Raw genomic sequence first — 18,110 nt, 5'->3', positions numbered from 1 at the left:
AGCAATCGAGAGACAATAGCAGCCGACTATTTTGATAATCGATTAATCCTTTCAGTCATTTTTCAAGAAGGAATGTCAAAACTTTGCGGGTTCCAGCTTCTTAAATGAGGTATCGGCCCCAGAAATTCAGTATCGGTCTGGCTCTAGTTAATTATTTCAGGAAATGAACAGTGTTTGGGTTTTAGGCTGTTGGGCAGTGGCTAGCAGCAGTTAGGGGTTTACTTTAGAGATATGCTGTCCCCTATTTGTTTGGAGTATGAATTCAACAGGTTGCCAGTTCTTACATGCTGAACCACTGTAAAAGACATTGATCTCAGGCCACAGGCGATACTGGATATTAAAGGCAGTGCATTGAATATTTGGGCCAAAATTAAATGGACAACATATTCAGGCAACATGCTACTTATCATTAAATAGCTTAGTGACAGCCTGTGTTACAAGACAGGACACTGCCCCCTATGACATCCATCTCCTTCTCAGATGTGTTCCTCTACTGTCCCTTACCTCATGTAGCACCAGCAACAAAAGTGTGGAGCAGCAAGACTCATCGGAGCCACCGGTATTGACCTTTGCCCTAAATACCCACATGCAAGCAGTGGTCAGGAATGTGGGCCACCTAAGCTAATTGTGAGAATATCTGAGGGTTTATGTATTGTTTACACGGCACAGTGGCCTGGAAAGTGAAACCTTGTTCTATCTGCTTGCAGTTTCTTTCTCAGAGCAGTGGGAGCCTGCCAGGAAAAGAGGTGGACTGAGAGGAAGAGCCAGTCCACAAACAACACAGCTCACTGCCTATCAAACTGACAAACAGTGACAGGCAGCTGACACATTCTTCCAAACAGAGGCCTACGTCTGGGCCGAGGCTGTGGCAGGAGGCAGCACATCCTCCTGTCTGTGCCGGAAATGTTTTTTCATATGGATGTCAGTTGTAATTTCCACCAGCAGATTGGAAGTTATCCTGTTTGACCAAAGCATTTGGACTGCGTTTGGATGAGCCTATCTAGAGACATCAACCAGCTGAAAAAACAAAAACGGAATGTAACACAGTATTTTGGATCATATCTGATCAGGGGAATCCAATGTTGAACCATTTATATGCGCCGGTCTTATAGAATCATCCCCATGGATAGCTTAAAGAACATTTTACCTTGGTTTTTTTTTTTCCTGAGGTACAAAACAGGCCTCATTTGGACTTGAGTGGAAATGTGTCACATTGATTAGTTACCACAATTGGTGCTCGTCAGCATTCATCCGGTGTTCATTCCAAACCATTAAACACTGCATTTAGCTGTTCCTGGCCTGAAGTTTCCGGACCGGGGGGGCCCTGTGGCCTCTCTCACTCCAATTCACTCCTTTTCCACTTTTCTGAGGATTGAACAGTTCGAAATCGGCACAGTTTGGGATCTGAACTCATCTCCATGGAGGACTGTTAATTCTCATAATGAGCCAGCACCTTTTTTCTAATGAACACATTTCTCTACAGCATGTCACTTCCATCTACTGTGTGTGTTTTATTATGTTTGTGTGCATTATGGTCTTCCATCTAAGGCTGAGTAGGCTTTTTGATATGTGAACAGTTTGGTTGATCACATCTCTTTGCAGCTCACATTCAGGAGACCTTGTATGACCTCCTGTCGAGCTGCTCAAGTGAATACTTTGCAATTGTGATTGTGTTTTATAGACAATAGCCTTGACAACAATCTTCCTCCATATCAAATGATACCACAGTGTTATTTAAATGTATTTAAAGGAGACCTATGTAAAAGAGCTTGAATGTTTGATGTCAAAGTCTGAACCTACAGAAGCTCCATTCTCCCACAGAAAACTCTGCTCCCAAAACGCCTCATCAGTAGTCTTGCCTTTAATTTGGGGACTTCCTGACATTACACTGCCCCACAGAGTCATGCTTTTGCATTATTTAAGCTTAGTGTTTAGTGTTTTTTCTTGTTGGCATTGGAGAACACTGGGTATTCATGAGGGCTGGGTGCAGCAGTGGTCCCTACGGGGCAACCAATACCTTATTTGAGCATTGAAGGCAGAAATAAATCAAAACACACACAACCACCATACCAGCCTATGAAGTTATAGCTAATGGGTTAGCAAACATTTAGTTCATCTCACATGCTGCAGACATATTCATTCAAGGGTGTGTTTTATGTGACATTACAAATGTCATTTGTGCTCTGTTTTGGTCTCCTGAGGAAAAAAATCTGGCTGTTAAGCAGCTGGATGTTTGACATTCTTTACCTACTAGCTGCTAACATTTCCTGTCTGCTACTGATGCACACAGTTGATGTGCCACACCAAAACAATTAGCTTAAATAGGGCAACGCTAGAGCTGCTTCTTCATGGCAAAAATCACAACCCAACACCGGTTTCACGCTATGACCTCAGTTTTTCAGATTCCACACTCTACCTGACATCAGCATTCAAATTTTGGGTTAACCACGTTGATACTTGCCTAAATGAATTAAATGTTAATATACTGGTACATACTAGTCTCGTGTGCATTTCAACCTCCCAGTGCAATGAGTAGACAGTTCATGATCATATGCACCTAACTTAGAATAACTGACACTTATCCTTAACACTGGTCAGTGTGTCCACTCGTTCAGACTATGGACACGTCAACATCTCCACTTTGACTCGCTTCTGCTTTAGACTCTCTGGTGATGAGATATAATCGGTTAAATTGTTATCTGTGGAGGCTGAACATGCCGATTCCATTCATTTCTTTTGCATGTCTCTCTCGCCCTCTCTCCCTCGCTCCTGGACTGTATCAGTGTAGTTGCACAGAAACAAATCTCTCATCTTCAGCAAACCACAGCCATTCATTTATACAAATACAATGCATCTAAATGTGACTGTGACCACAACTGTGGTTACTTTGCTGTTTACACTAATCAAGGCCTTTCTGTTCTGATGATATTATTTAAACCCCGGCTCCTCCTCCCCCTGGACACAGAACGAGGTGGCTGTGAGCCTTGTTGTCAGTATGTCTGCTGTTCTGTATCATGATGAGTTTTCAAAACGCTTATTTTCGTGGTGAAAGTTAAAACCCACAGGACATGTGTGGAGTCAGGCCATCAAGCTTTAGTGGCAGTGTGCATCTAATTGCTCTTTCTTGAATGGGGCCAGAGGTGAGGTGCTGATGAATGAATTATATAGTTAGTATTACAGGAGCATCAACTCACTTAGAATAACACACATATTCTTGTGTTTAATGTAGGCTACTTCTCCACTTACACTTCTGGGGCAAAGGAACTGGTGACTATTGGTAATCTCTTGTATTATTTGCATGCTCCATCTTTTCAGAATTCTAAAAATGAGTGTGATAATGACTCCATTTTCGACTTACATGGAGATGTATGTACGTGTGTAAAAAGTTAACAGCCCAACTGACAGCCGCTTACGTCCGAATAAGTGAGAGGCAGCCGTCCACTGAGGTGTGCAGCCTGACCACAGGAGTCTAATCTCGGCCTGTGCAAGTCCCCGTTCTCGCGTTGGCCAACTTACCCTCCAGCGTCACTTCTTTTCCTGCCTTCTTTAGCGCCTGGACCGCTAGGTCGTGTGTTGCCTCCCGGAGGTCGTTCCCGTTCACCGACAGGATCGCGTCGCCCACCCGGAGAGCCCGGCTCTGGTCGGCGGCGAGCCCCGGGAAGATCTTGGAGATGAGGATGGGCATCCGGTTCTCGCGCCCCCCCTTGATACTGATCCCCAGCCCGCCAGACTCCTGTTTGACAACTCGGACTTTCCGCACAGCTTCCGAGGAGCCGTCCAGACTGACGGGAAAGTCGCCTTGTCTCGACCCGAAGCTGGACCCGGGACTGCCGTAGCTGGAACCTGGGCTTCCAAAGTCTGAGTTTGTGCCGTTATTTGGGTACTTCCCGGGGCTGTTTATGCCGTAGTTGCCGTCGTATTGACCCCGACTGGCGCCCCCGCGCCCCGGACTGCCACTGCGCCCCCGCCCCCCGTGGTTCTGGTTCTGGAGTTGGTCCTGACCCGTGGACAGACCGCGGCCAGGGTTCCCCGGACTCGTTCCAGGGTCGTTTCCGTTCGACATGCCATTTCGCAGGCCCGCGGAAGAGTTGCTGTAGTCCCAGTGGTTGCCCCCCTGTCCGGTCGCCTCCGCCTCGGCCGTCAAAGTCAGAGTTTCTCGGGTGAGTTCGGCGGCCACTCGGATCCAGCGGTCCCGGAGCAGAAGGTCCAGTTGACCGTTTTTGTCCGCTCGGGTCCAAACTGCCATTCTTGGACGGTTAGCCTGCTCTGAGGCGGGCCGCTTTCACACTAAACTCATCATCAACTTTTTTCCTCTTTTTCAGAGTGCGCACAAGCAGCGACTAGGCTACACTGGCCCGCATCGACACACCCACTCACTCTGTGACTGCAGGCAGAGGGCGAGGAAGCACACAGGGACTCCCAGAACACAGGGAGAGCAGAACGAAAAGAACAACTGGCTGTGATGGGCCAGCCGAGGAGGGCTTGTTGTTTAGTTCAGGCTCCAAAGCTGTTCGACTTCACCGGAAAGTTAGCAAGAACGAAACAAGGAGATATCCGGCTAGATCTTTCAAAATAAAATAACGGAAATCTGTTTTGGATCAAATTGTTGCGTCTGAAATGAAAGTTAAATGAAAATATCTGCAACCACTGTGTGCCCCAGAGGGGATGCAGACACTAACGGAAAATGTCAAATTAATTTGCAGTCTTTACCTGCATTAGGCCATGTGGTGGCTCACTAAGGGCCTGTTCACACATGCACGCAATCCCGGCAATGTTCAGAAACAGTTCCTGCATGGGGCCATGAGTCAGCGGTGAATGGAAATCTGCTATCTCAGCTTCCCAACTCAAGACTTTGTAACTCTTCAGGGAAAACGGCGTTACGGCTGTGTTGTAAATGAAAACAGTAAGATTGCAGGGACAAGCGTGTGAAGAGGCTCGTCCATCTGACACGCTTTTCAAGTGTGTCTTACGAACCACAGTCACCAACACAACACAACACAACAATCACCCGATGCTGTGGGCTATCGGAACCAGCTGTCTCGGACTAATTCTGCCCAGTTCTGCATCAAACCTCTTTATGTCTCCCTTTTAAAGCAGCCTATGAATGTGTGTTCACAAATCAAGTAAATCATTTTAAATAAGCATTACTCTCAAATTCGTTGAACATTAAATGAATTGGAAGAAAGCTGGCACGGCTTTGTCCCTGAGAGTAATGAGACACTTCTTCCATCAGGTAAGTGTGGCCTCGCTCCACCTCCCTCTGTTGAGATGAATGAGAGTTGGCCGGCACTTATCAGTGCGCAGTTCCAGGACTTTTACTTGTAGGTGTACCTGAGCCGTCCTTGAGCTTCACTTATCACAAGCTGCCTGTACTCTTTTCAGCCCTCTTTAGATCAAGTTCTCAAGGCGATAATGATGATAGCTCTAAACAATCTGCATTAACAGGGGCCACCACATGGCGCTACGGTTACCGAGTTTGGTTGGCCTCTACATGCCTCCAAATGGCTGAATAGCTATCTGTGAAGAATTGAAGTCATGGCAGGATCAGGTCACGTTGGAACCCGGAGCAGTTATGAAATTGACACAGATCGATGCATTTATTTTGAAAGTATAATCCACCAGGTTCCTGTTCCAGTCCATGGTATTCATTCAATGCCCGCGCAGCTTGTCAGTGTGTAGAGTGAACTCAGAGCCGGATGACAGACAGAAAGAGCCAATAGACATGTAGACCTGTAGATTATTTATTCATGATGATGGAGGCGGGGCGTCCACAGACGCATTATAGATCCACTGACAAAGCCTTCTTAAGTTCACTGGCTGTGTTGGCTCTATTAATGGATACTGCTGCCTACTCCAACCTGTTGTCTTCATATTCTGGTTTTAATGCAGCTCTCATCAGTAATGAATCAATAGAGGTGTTCTGTTGGGGAGTTTGGCTCACACGAAGGAGTGCTCTCAGCAGTTCCCCATGTCCATGGTCCTTGAAGCCACTAACAGCTCTATGGTTATTTTCTCTAAGTCTATTACATGGATTAGCTAATGTATATGCTGCATTACCTGTAGTCTTAATCAAGTTAGACACATTTTATTTTCATTCATAAGCGGTCAAAACTAATTTACTTTGTGACTGAAAAAAAAAAAAAAATCCAAGATCACAGAAAAAAATAAGTTGAGATGGAAACATTTCCACAACAGAACTTTACAACTAATGAGGAGCATGTCGTCAATATTAGACTGAAGGTTACTCACAGAGCTCCTCCTTCGGGTCCCATGTGTTGTCGTTTCAAATGTTTTATTTTACTTTAATATATGATATATAATGATGGATAATATGCTACGAATTGTCGTTGTTGTTGTTGTTGAGTTTACAGAATATCAATGATGTGATCTAATTTTATTTCATCATTTGCTTGTGTTCACAATAAAAAAACAAAAACAAAACAAAAATATATTGACCTATCTCTTCTGCGGGAAGAGTAATGCTGTCATGCCAGAAAAAGATTAGTATCACTTTTTTTTTTTTTTAATGTAATCCAGGTGATATGTGCCAAATTTGAGGTGAATCATTCACTCTTTTATAAAAACATGAAAGCTGGTCAAGTACTTTCCCTGAACTTTTTTTTAGATATGGCGCCATTGCCAAAGCACCTCATGGTGGCCATTTTACTTTCCGCCAGAACTGCATCATGGATAACTGGTTATGGAAAACTGGAGGCCATCTCGCAACAGGATCACACCTGCTGTGATGTGAATGGTGCAACTCAACAGATGACGTCTGACAAGTGAGCTTGGTGAATCAGGTGAACTATGCAATGTTTATTGTTGTACATTCATTGAATTCATTCATGGAATATTTCAGCAAGACACACACACACACACGCGCACAATGGTTTCCTAGTTGCTTCGACAGTGAGCTGCAATTCTATTAATAACTTTTCGTCAGGAGAGAGTCCCAGACGCTGTGTGCAAAGTTTCATGCAAATTAGTGAAATTGCCTGGGAGGAGTTCGAAAAGGTAGGTTTGTGACATTTCACAAATTTGGAGGGAAAAAAATGTGTATGTGGGCGTTGATATAAGATTTTTGAATGTGTGATGTGGTGTAAATCGAGGATGACAATAGATTATGACATTTTTTCTGCAGGTGTGACGTATATTCGTTTGTTGAGTTTTGGGGTATGTTCAGGCAGTGAAAATTGCGATCATTTGGGACAAAAAAGTCGTCACTACAAAAACAATAGGGACCTCGCAGGCAAAGACCTGCTCGGACCCTAATAAAAGGTCTTTGCAGTTGCTTTCAGCTAAGTTGTCAAGTTCATACTGAATATTGTTATTAAATGTATAGTCATTGTATTGTCAGGGTTAATTAACAAAAAGTTCTACAAAACATTAATTTACGTTATTTTTCACCATTGTCGCCAAGTGCTTGCTCAAGGGGGAAATGGTGGGTCTCTGTAAACAAATGAAGTGAAGAGTATGGTCTAGATCTAGATAATCTATGTGAAATGGTTATTGACAGAACAACATCTTTTCAGGTTATCACAGGATATTTCCGCAATACAAAGTAATTAAATATTAACAAGAGAAACACGGTGAAACATGAAATGATTTGTTGTAAGAATGTAAATGTTTCAGACAATTACAAGACATTTTAAGGTAATATTACAATATTTTCTCATTAAAAGATCATGTGATAATGTGAAGCATTTCATTTTTTAACAATATGTTATCATGTAATAAAGGGAAATGTTTTATCTTATAACAAAATAAATAGTATATTGTCATCACAGTGTTTCTTACTATAATGTGGTAATATTGTAATGTGAAAATATCTTGCTGCACTGTGACCAACATGTTGTTATAACAATCCATTTTTCACATTAGAATATAAGACTGATCTCTGTTTATAGTGTGGTAACGATACGCTGCCATACTTCTGTGGCCTGATGCAGGCAAGGGACCTCTTTAAATGACAGTTGGCCAGATTATATAACATTTTACCAGTTCACTCATTACTGGTAAAGTGCACTCGCACTTTATCTAATTTCTCTATCTGCATTGTCCTAATGTAGAAAACGCACCCTAGGTGTAAGAGTTTGGACACACTGAGTGAAACTACATATCTTTTTTTTATTTTATTTTATTTTTATTTTTTTTTTACCATACCGCAGAGCTGCATTACAGTTCTGGCCTCCAGTGGAGTCACAACATGGGTTCTCACTTCATGAGCCTTTGGTCTTCACCCCCAGCAGAGTTGTGGGAGAGTCACATCTGTGAGCATTTTACCAAGTGGTCAATTCACCATCTATTCATTTTCTATGACAAGAGCTTAGCTGCTGGAAGCAACATGTTTGATGTTGTTTTCCCTCCATACAGAGAGAGGAGGCACTTTCATGACATTTTCATCCAGTGACAAAATATTTCAAACATCTGTCGGTATAAATTTATACAATTCAAAAGTACCGCAAACTACAGCTCTCAAAGTGACCATACACTTGAATTGACATCTCTCGGAAACAGTTCCTCTAAAAAGAAACATCTGATAGGATTTACTGTAGTTTTTTTCTTACAGTACACTGCATTTGTTTGAGACAGGTGAACCAGGTGAGTATTACCTATTCCTCTAAAACGAGAACCCTGTGTTGTGTTAACAAACTTGTGGAGTCAACTAATGGAACCTGTTTGTTCATGAGACAGGTTAATGAAATGCTGCAGGTTTAAATAGCTTAAAAAGTTATGTAAGTAACTGAATATGCGCAGTAGAAAAAAAAAAAAGCTGTGATCTAAAACATTGTTTCCAATTATTTATTAAATTCCAGTCTGTGACCACTGAAGCCATTATGTGGCAGCGAAAATCAGCTGAACACAGCATGCAGAAAACTCACAGACACAGCACTGGTCGTGTTTGTCATTAGATTTTATTGCAGTTGAGGTTTACTTAGTGTTTACAAAACCAGAGCAGATTGCAAGCGTCCATGGGGAGTGAGAGAGGCGGGAGTTTGATCTGCTCGCTTCACATCAGCATCATCATGCTGCGTCGGTTAAACGTGCAGTCTGCAGCTTCACCCCTTTACATTCACTGTGTCGCCGCTATCATACCCTATCCAGCTGTGCCTGGAAAAGAGTCTTCGTTATGCAGCAGCCATTTGTTACAAATCCCTTTTTGGATGATTAAAAATAAATGTTGGTATGCTGTGTACGAGCTTATAATTTCACAATTCTATTTCTGTGTCTCTAAATTACATTCATGACAAAAACAAGGCAACCACAGAGAGCTAAAATGCTGGGGTTACATGTTGACTCTATGCTGCATAGCCTTTACCCTCCTCAAACAACCCTCACCCTACCTCACCTCCACCTTCTCTCTCTCACAGTGTATGATAACCCCAACCGCCCGCACTGTCCTCTCTGCCCCCTCCTCCCATATGCTTTCCTTCCAGCAGCTGTGAGCACCGAGGAGAGAAGTCATGGTGTATGCTGTAGATAAGGCAGATACAGACAGAGTTGCTTGACTTAGAGTGATGAGGGGGTCTGTGCTTGTGTGTGTGAGCACATCTGCTGTGAGAGATGGTGAGATATGGATGATAATGTTGTTAGGAACTCGATGATGGGTGAGGTGCTGATGGTTTGGAGTTGCTTGATTCTCATTAAAAGGGTTCTACACAGTTCCTGGCAATGTTTCTGTAGGTTTACATATCATAGCATAACCATCAATGATAACATATTTAATACTCCAACCCTGCAGTATCAAAAGAAGGATCCTCACTAGATTATGTGTGATGATTTTTGATTTATATTCATTTGAACCAATCAGATGGCTCTTTGAGTCATTACTGATGTGCATGTAACCACTAGAACCCCCTAAAGAACCCCACTTTTTTCCTGTGCCTGTGTGTGTGCACAGTGTAGTGCAGGAGAACAGCTCATTAAGGAGTGTGTGTGTCAGCAAAAAGGGATAAAGTGTCCGTCAGTCTACTCATTGGTTCACATTGTTGATGGACTTGGTGGGGAGCCGCGGCGAAGGAGACGAGGATGACGCATGAAGCCACTGCTGTTGATGATGGGACTGGAGAGGGAGCTGGGGGCGAGGGTGAGGGTAACACTCAGGGTCCGGTTGAGGACCAGTCTCAAGGTGGGATTGACGTTGCAGCTGTGGTCTCTGAGCAGCAGCAGAAGCAGCTTTGGCCTCCCTCTTGGGAGTGTTGTTGAGGATGTCCAGGCTCCGGCGACTGGAGGAAATGACATCTGCGATGAATTTGGTGCATTCGGCACAGATATCACGCAGCGTGCAGCCATGAGCATACAGGTGGGGGAACTCCTCCTCCACCGAGCGGCGGGATAAGCTGCGCAGCGACCTGCAGAAGGACAGGGAGGATTGAAAAGGTTTTAATGTTTATATTCACAAAAAGCGTCATGCAACAGAGTTTTACTATCATTTATAAAAACAGCTATGTCAAAAAATCGAGTTTGCAGCTGTTCACATTTGGTTTTACCATCTTTCCTGAGTGATCCGATGGCTAGTGGACAGCTTCAAGCCCGTCAACTCAAACCTGGCATTAAATGCATCTCAATATAGAGTCTAGAGGGACCACCTTCTGATCAAATCTCACTTTCCCGCTCTATGCAAAACACATCCACATCACTGAAACAAGCTACGCAACAAAAGAAATATCTTCATTTATAAGTTTTGCCAAATTAACAAGCGTTTTACAGTGTTTCTTCACTTTCTCCACCAACAACAAAGAAGTAGCCTATATTAGTTACTGTTAAATTGGACATGTATACCGTCAATATGATAAATCATTTAAGTAATTTGGTGTAAATGGTGGAATTAGTCAAAACAGCGTGTTCAAACGGCTGCAGTGATACCGCAACAAAGTGATACTTTTTATAGGTAAACAAACTTTTCAATTTATTACATTTAATGCTGAATTGACAAGACAGCGTAATGATATCAAATTATCTGTTGCCATTTCAAAAAGTTCTTCCTCAACAACCCTATAAATCATGAAATCTGTGAGGAAGTCTACAGTGTTGTTCATACTACAATAGTTTAGTGGTTAGTAGAAACAGACTGTCTGCTGCAACAATTGGAGAAGTTAATCAGTGCTCATTACAGTTGTTGTTCTGGCCTCTTCGTGTTGTTTCACTGAGGATGTCATTTCAGTAGGTGGTCTTTCAATGTGGCCCGGGACACATAACCTTACACACTAAGACTGTTTTGGTGAGTTTTATCTTGTTTACGTCAAGTTTGAATGAAGTGTGTTTTACGCTGAGTTAATGAGGGAATTAAACTTGTCTTAGTTCAGTAAAGAGAGAAACTTGAACTCAGCAAGTGAAGGGGTTGTATTTTTCTGTTTAGTAAGGAAAACTGATGTAAGAGCTTTTCCTTTCTTAACATTTGGTGAAGTTATTCTGTGCACTTGACATATATCCCCCCGCTAGAAACTACAAGGGCTATCAGCTGGTTAGAATGCTAACTTAAGTAGATATCTGTACAAAACAATACATAGACATCTTTGACATAACAGCAACACTGTTGATATTCACATTCTTTGCATTCTTGTTTAACTTCGGTAAAATGTGAAATGTAAGGTTGCAATACTGACAAAAAAACGTGCTGACTTTAGAGGGAACAACTAACAAGACAGTACAAATTAGAGCTGTCTTACACCAGCCATTTTTTTGTTTTAACACATCTCTGTTGGATTATATACTACTTAAAAAAAAATTAGCATTGTTTACAGGCATTCATGAGACAAGAGTCAGTGTGAGCACATCTCTTGCATTAGCTTTGCTGTGATATCTTCTAGTGAGACAGCTTTAATAAAAAGATGCAACTGAGTTACATTATGGAAACTGGAATACACTGCATTTGTTAAATTTGGGTCATACTAAGGACTAAAAGTCTGAATATCTTGCTTTTTGGTGCTTTGACTGTCTCCTTAATCCCCAAACTTAAAGACAAATATTATACTGTTGGAGTAGTTTGAAGTTTTATAGAAAATATCAGTAGTAGAAATCAACACATAATCATTGCTGAAAAAGTACTCTAAGTTATGTGCAAAACTGCTTTCCTGTGAGAGGCCTTGTGGATTATTTAGACGCTACCCTAGTTTTGTCTCTTTTATTTATACCCTTTATTCTTGTAATATAAAGTCACATTGCTGGGTAACAAGAAACAGCAGCATGAATAATGTAATGTAAAAATAGCCACTATGTAATTTCTTCTTCCTGTCTTGTTTTTCTCTTCTCTTATTCACCGAGTTCACTGAGCCACTTTGTCTTGGCAGCATTTTAAAATGGAACACTGATTAACATTGACTGTTCAAAAGACAAACAGACGCGTACTGCATGTCATTACTCACAGTAAACCCATCTAGTTTGCTTTTCTAAGCTTATTTCATATAAACACAACATGATAAACAATGCTACGAAGTTGTGGGACCATCACAGCCACTACTGGGAAGATTATGGTAATATTTCTGGTTAAAATAACACTAACATTTGCTGTTTTAAAACCTTCTAGCCGCACGCTCTGACAGTGATGACAAGTGTTAGACAGCAGATCAACACCTTGCCTACATTCTCTCTCCAACTCACTGTCCAGCTCTCTCACTCTCCATTCCTTTTTCTGTGCAGTTCTTACTCTCACTTCCATGTCTGTCTTCACACGCGCACAATGAGTGAGGATATTAATGACAGCTGGGTAATAATTACATAATGGCTGCTTAGAGGCCCTGGAAGAGGCAGCGCACTGATTATATAACAAAAGGAATTGGGCGGGGGGGTAGACACTGGTGATTGGATTGAGTAGGCAATCTGCGATTGGTTGAGGTAAGCACAGAGGCTGTATCTGCTTAGCCTGGAGAAGGTTAGCAGTCAGTGGTGTGAGGGAGGGTCAGACCTAAATAGATTTAACCTGTGTTCTTAACCTGAGGTGTGCTTTTGTCCTTGGACTAAGCAAGCATCACGACTGGCTGAAAGAACTGTGGAGAAACTGGGCCTGAGTGTCTGTGTCACAAGCTGGGAGTCCATCCAAGTGTCAGGTCAGCTTTACCTGGAATAAACTTTAAACCAACACACCAAGGCAAATTATTCGCATTGTTCAAAGATGGGTCGAAGCTTATATAAAGCATCCTTAGCAAATAAGTTAACAGTCACACACTGCAGAACAAGAATACAGAGATGGAGCCCTGTTAGTAGACCATGGAGGCAGCAATGTTCATTAAACCTGACATGTTAGAATGGTGTGATTTGTATGAAATGGCTGTAATATGAAGGTAGCAAAAAAAACAAGTGGGGCAAAACTGCAAAACTGCTTAATGCTGCTCACTGTACTCTTTGCTTAAGCTTTCTCTGGCTGCTACGAAAAGTCGATGTTCGCAAGTAGCTCAGTTAGCCATGGAGCTAAGAGGCCCGATTTGGTAAAACTGGCAAACTTGAAATCAGACAATATATGGTTTTGTTTTTCTGTTCCTTTCTTGACATTTTGTGAGTTTATTTTGATAACAAGTTAGACTAAAATGCAAACTATGGGGGCTATCATAATGTAACATCTTGAGGTACAAAATGGTATCACAGGATAGGCCAAGTCTAGCTAGTTAGCACGCTAACTTCAGTAGATATCTCTGCAATGCAATACATAAATGTCTTTGGCATGATGTTCAGTAAAAAATTACAGTTGTCTGAATTTGTGCAGAGGGAAATTCAGAGTCTCTAGCAAGGCTAATGGCTACGGTACAGTAAGTAATCTTGCTGTTTAGGGAGAACACTCCCTCTTGAACCTTGCTTCTTTGGCAGTGAACACACCATTAAACAAACACCATTGCTGATTAGAATGAATCTGTTGTGACTCAGACACAAAAGTCCATGGATGAGGCGATGTTTTAAAGTTTTATTTGTGTTATGTTTTGTTTCATTGGCCAGCTTCTTTCCTCAATCTGACTCACTCCTGTAAGGTACAGCAACACACAACCTACTCACTGTTACCTTTGAGTAACAACATTGGATTTGAACATTGTTGAAAACATTAAAAGTCAAATACCTAGCTAGGCAAAAATCTTCCAAAAACATAATCTTTACAATACCGTAGGAACTTTTTTGGCTAAGCAGGCATTTATGTTCAAATCTCTCATTTGAGGTCAGCTTTTATAGTCTCTCTAGTGGCTTTATAGGACAAATGCAGACTCACTTATAGACTTGGCTTTTCTGTCCATGGCCCTTTGGAGTGCTGTGGAAGCCTACAGTGTACACAGGAATATGGGCCATTTTCTTCGAGGGAATCTTCATCTGCAGCACATGAGGAGGCATAATAAGAGGAAAACAATGAGGCAGAGACAAGGGAAGAGGAAGAGAACTGTATTGTGAGAGGACATAGCAGACTAAATGGCAAAAAAATGTATACAGTCTCAAGTACAACAACAGATTCAAATACACAGACATTAAGGGACTCAATTTACACAAGAAATAACCATGAACACAAACTGTCACACAAATCACACAGTCACAAATGAACATAGAACCTACACACATAGCTCTCAATAAAGAGAAACCACATTAATGTTGCCCAATACAAATGAGTCACAGCACCCCAACAACAGCACTACACCAACCATTTAGAAAAACATACAACAGACACAATCCAAACAGCCTTAATCTCAAACCTATAGAGCACAGAACCACACATCCAACACGGCCTGGGACTGAGGCAACAATTCAAAACCAACAAAGAACAGAAGAATTGACATCAACACAAGTAGCAGCCACTTTACTACACCATGTATTTGACAAAATGAATAACAGGTTAACAAGTGCAGCAACATTTTCTCATACTTTTAAAATAAAGACAAAGCATATGATGAATTAACATTACTAAATACAAACACAAGAAGTTCCTAAACTTACCTTTGCACTGCAGGAGCTACAGACAGATCTGTAAGAGAAATACACAGGGATCAATACAGCTGGATTCATTAACATCCCAGAGGTAAGGAGAAGAGTTTTACCAGCTTGTATAATAAATCATCATCATAACCATATTAGGGTTGTTTGGGCTATTGATCAATACCACAGTCACCACCAACTATAATAAGATAGGGCATTCAACTCCAGTATTGAAATTGTTCTTGCATAATCCAAGTCTTTAGATCCCCTATGATCCCAGATTGAGAATACATCATTTACAAAAGTTTTGAAGAAAAAATCTTGGCTATAGCTGCTAAACTAAAAACTTAAGCGTGCAGTGTTAAATGGGTATACAAGTTTGACAAGTGTTGCGGTCATAAACATTCTTCTTTTTTTTTTAAAATCAATTTAGGATCTTGGGTCATCTGGAAACTTGGATTGTGTCGGTTGAGCTATATGGAGCCATTTTTTCCACTTGATTTGCACATTTTAAAAACAACTCCCCAGCGACTTCAGTTGTTTAGGAGAAAGCTCCAATGCGGTTTTCCTGTGAGGCTTCAGAAATGTTAGTGGACCAAACTGGTGGGCCAAACTTGAGGGTTAGTAAATAATGACTGAAATTTCTGTTTAAGATAGACTGTTCCCTAAACCTGTAAGTGAATATGTATTTATAACAACAGCTTGGAGCGTCTGTGTTTGAACAACATGTATATATTTATATAGGTATTGCACGTGTGTAAAATGGAAAAATTATGGTTTTCAGTTATAGAAAATAAAACTCTGAATCAAGTTTACAACTGATGTATCATTTTCTGCTGTTAATGTCCTCCTATTCCACTTCTTGTCTAACATCTTCATCTCTACTGGCTGAAATGCCACTATCATGATGGTGTATTTTCAGGGTATGTATTTTCTTTCCTCTTTATTTACTTTACACTTTCTTAATGCATATGTCACATGCTTATATATAACAGATCTAACACTAAAATGACGGTATCCCATTTACAATAGATGAAATGCATGTTCATGAAACTGGAAACAGAATTCATTACAGATTTATCTTTAGGTCTAATTTCTCAGACACCATCCAAAACGACTTTTTTTAAACTTCCACTTAGTAACATCAATTATAAGAGACAGCAAGCTGAAACCTGTTATATGAAGCTGTCTCGTACTGAACAACTGAAAGTATGACAAAATGTCTGTGCTATTTATAAAACTTGTTTCTGATTATGTATCGATCGATAGCATGTGCAGACAGCATGTAGGAATATTCTGTTCAATTTTCTGTGAATTTTAATTAATTAGAATTTAGCAACCTTTTGATGGGCTCCTACAAATAAAAAAGAAACATTTTTATCTACTTTTCATTTCATTTCAATAGACTTGAAATAAATATCTCAATTTTAGAATTTTTTACAGCAACACACACATACTGTACTTTGTGGCAGCACAGAGGATCCAAAAAAAACATGCACAACTCCATGTTGTAAAAACAAATGCATTAATCAACAGCTAACCAAATGAATAAGACATAAATGCTAATGGTGGTGCTGCTGACATACACATCTTCTTTTCTTCTTCTATGATGCATTTTAAGATAAACGTCTCGTGTGGGTTAAACATTTCAGGAAGTATTAGAGATACCTTTTACACAGTAAGCAGGTAGATGGCCATGAGAAGAGAGGGAACTTTACTCTGCAGCAGCAGCAAACCTGACACACACACACACACACACACACACACACACACACACACACACACACACACACACACACACACAGTACAGAGTTACTGAGTCCATTTACTATAAACACAGCACAGAAACACATGAACAGCAGTGAGGAAGGTTCAGCAGTTACCTTGCCTTTCTTCAGGTTATTGTATAGCTCCTTACTCTGAAGAAACTTCTCCATCTCTGCTTTGACCAGCACGCGACGCACATTGATGACCTCATCCACTGTTAAGGCAAGACTCTCCACAGGGTGGCTGAACTCCTCCTGGAAACATCACAGACATCACAAACTGGCATGGATCGTGCACGGCCCAGGCCAGGAAGGCTCAGCAGCAGGTGATTCAAACAAGCCAGAACATGACTGGCACACATCTGCTGAGCATCAGTGACATCAGTGAAGTGAGATGTCTCTACAGTCACAAAAGATACAGATATATTCGCTGCCATACCACCAGACTATGGTACAGATTCCTTCCCTAGGCTGTGAGACTTCTGAAACCATCCTCAACACTTCAACATATCTTTTCTGAATTCTAGTGCATAATATGCTGTCGCATGAAAAGATACTGATGCTCATTTTATGAGAATACTATAAAACAGGTTAACTGATATTGGAGACTGATTGAAATAGTCTTGTTACACTTACAGAATTTCTCACTTGTTCAAGGAGAACTTCTCAAAAATAGACAAAGATTACTTGATAGGATGAATATTTTTGCAGTACATTTTCATTCCTGGTGGGACCACTGAGGCTCGAAGCAAAGTACAAACTCACCATCCACTGGTGCTCGTCTCCAGCTCTGGAGCCAGACGTCGTTTCTAATCCCTCTGTGGTCTCGTCGACTGAACTCAGAGACAGGCGGGCTGGAGAGGGTGGCACCCAGCTGTGAACTGGGAAAGAAGCTGGGGTGGGGAAATGGATGAAAATTGAAAGAGACAGAGGAAATAAAGTGTTTATCATTGGAACTGAATATGACTGAATCAAATGTGGACAGCTTTAGAAAGTGAATGACAGAAAGCCACAAATCCCAGTCGAACAACTCCATGAATTACACATCAGTCTCATTTTATTCGGCTCTGTCTCACATCTCAGACCTTCAGTGCTTGTCGATTGCCTCTAACATTGTCATGTATTATTCATCTGATTTCGGTGGAGTGATGCAGCCCATGCTGCTACATCTGTAACTTAGATCTCAGTGAGAGGTCGGCTCAGTGGCTACCTCTAAAAGAGCAGCTCAGAAGAGACTCAGTTAACTAATGAGTGAGAGAGGGTTAAAAACAGACCACACACTGGCTAAGTCTTCGATCCCGCAAATGGAAGGTGTTAATTGGGCTCCAATGGAAAGCAAATAGACTGAGACCGAGAGGGGGGCTGGAAGGGGCCTGTTAAAATCATCAGTACAACAATTTGGATCAGATACAGATGACCGCCTGGGCTTACAGGCTTACCTCCTCACTGCAGAGTCCTCTG

General features: G+C 41.5%; 2 protein-coding genes and 1 long non-coding RNA gene across 4 annotated transcripts in view; 1 reads left to right on the top strand and 2 right to left on the bottom strand.

Annotated features, from left to right (window-relative positions):
- The window catches only part of sntb2 (syntrophin, beta 2), a 35,102-nt gene extending 30,777 nt beyond the window's left edge, over nt 1-4,325 (bottom strand). Inside the window, exon 1 of the mRNA XM_037107471.1 lies at nt 3,517-4,325. Within this exon, the coding sequence (XP_036963366.1) occupies nt 3,517-4,246 (730 nt within the window). The 5' untranslated portion in view covers nt 4,247-4,325. The remainder of the gene's footprint in view (nt 1-3,516) is intronic.
- On the top strand, nt 4,020-4,591 carry LOC119024562. The gene is made up of 2 exons (XR_005076502.1): nt 4,020-4,160; nt 4,323-4,591. It is a non-coding gene; the product is annotated as an uncharacterized LOC119024562 (long non-coding RNA).
- A 4,305-nt stretch (nt 4,592-8,896) lies between these two features.
- spire2 (spire-type actin nucleation factor 2) overlaps nt 8,897-18,110 on the bottom strand; it is a 30,939-nt gene continuing 21,725 nt past the window's right edge. The window contains exons 10-16 of one of the 2 annotated variants that reach the window (XR_005076472.1): nt 17,415-17,542; nt 16,767-16,904; nt 16,552-16,619; nt 14,905-14,932; nt 14,192-14,289; nt 12,933-13,067; nt 10,216-10,352 (exon numbers count right to left, since the gene is read on the bottom strand). Coding sequence is in view for 1 of the 2 variants with exons in the window: in XM_037107271.1 (XP_036963166.1) it covers nt 9,974-10,352; nt 14,192-14,289; nt 14,905-14,932; nt 16,552-16,619; nt 16,767-16,904; nt 17,415-17,542 (839 nt within the window). In the remaining variant the exon portion in view is untranslated. Of the gene's footprint in view, nt 10,353-12,932; nt 13,068-14,191; nt 14,290-14,904; nt 14,933-16,551; nt 16,620-16,766; nt 16,905-17,414; nt 17,543-18,110 lie in introns of both variants that reach the window. The other variant, XM_037107271.1, reaches the window with a different exon arrangement.

This window comes from Acanthopagrus latus, chromosome 8 (genome assembly GCF_904848185.1).
Source record: "Acanthopagrus latus isolate v.2019 chromosome 8, fAcaLat1.1, whole genome shotgun sequence".
In the NCBI taxonomy this organism is placed as follows: Eukaryota; Metazoa; Chordata; class Actinopteri; order Spariformes; family Sparidae; genus Acanthopagrus; species Acanthopagrus latus.
This window is presented reverse-complemented; position numbering and strand designations above follow the sequence as displayed.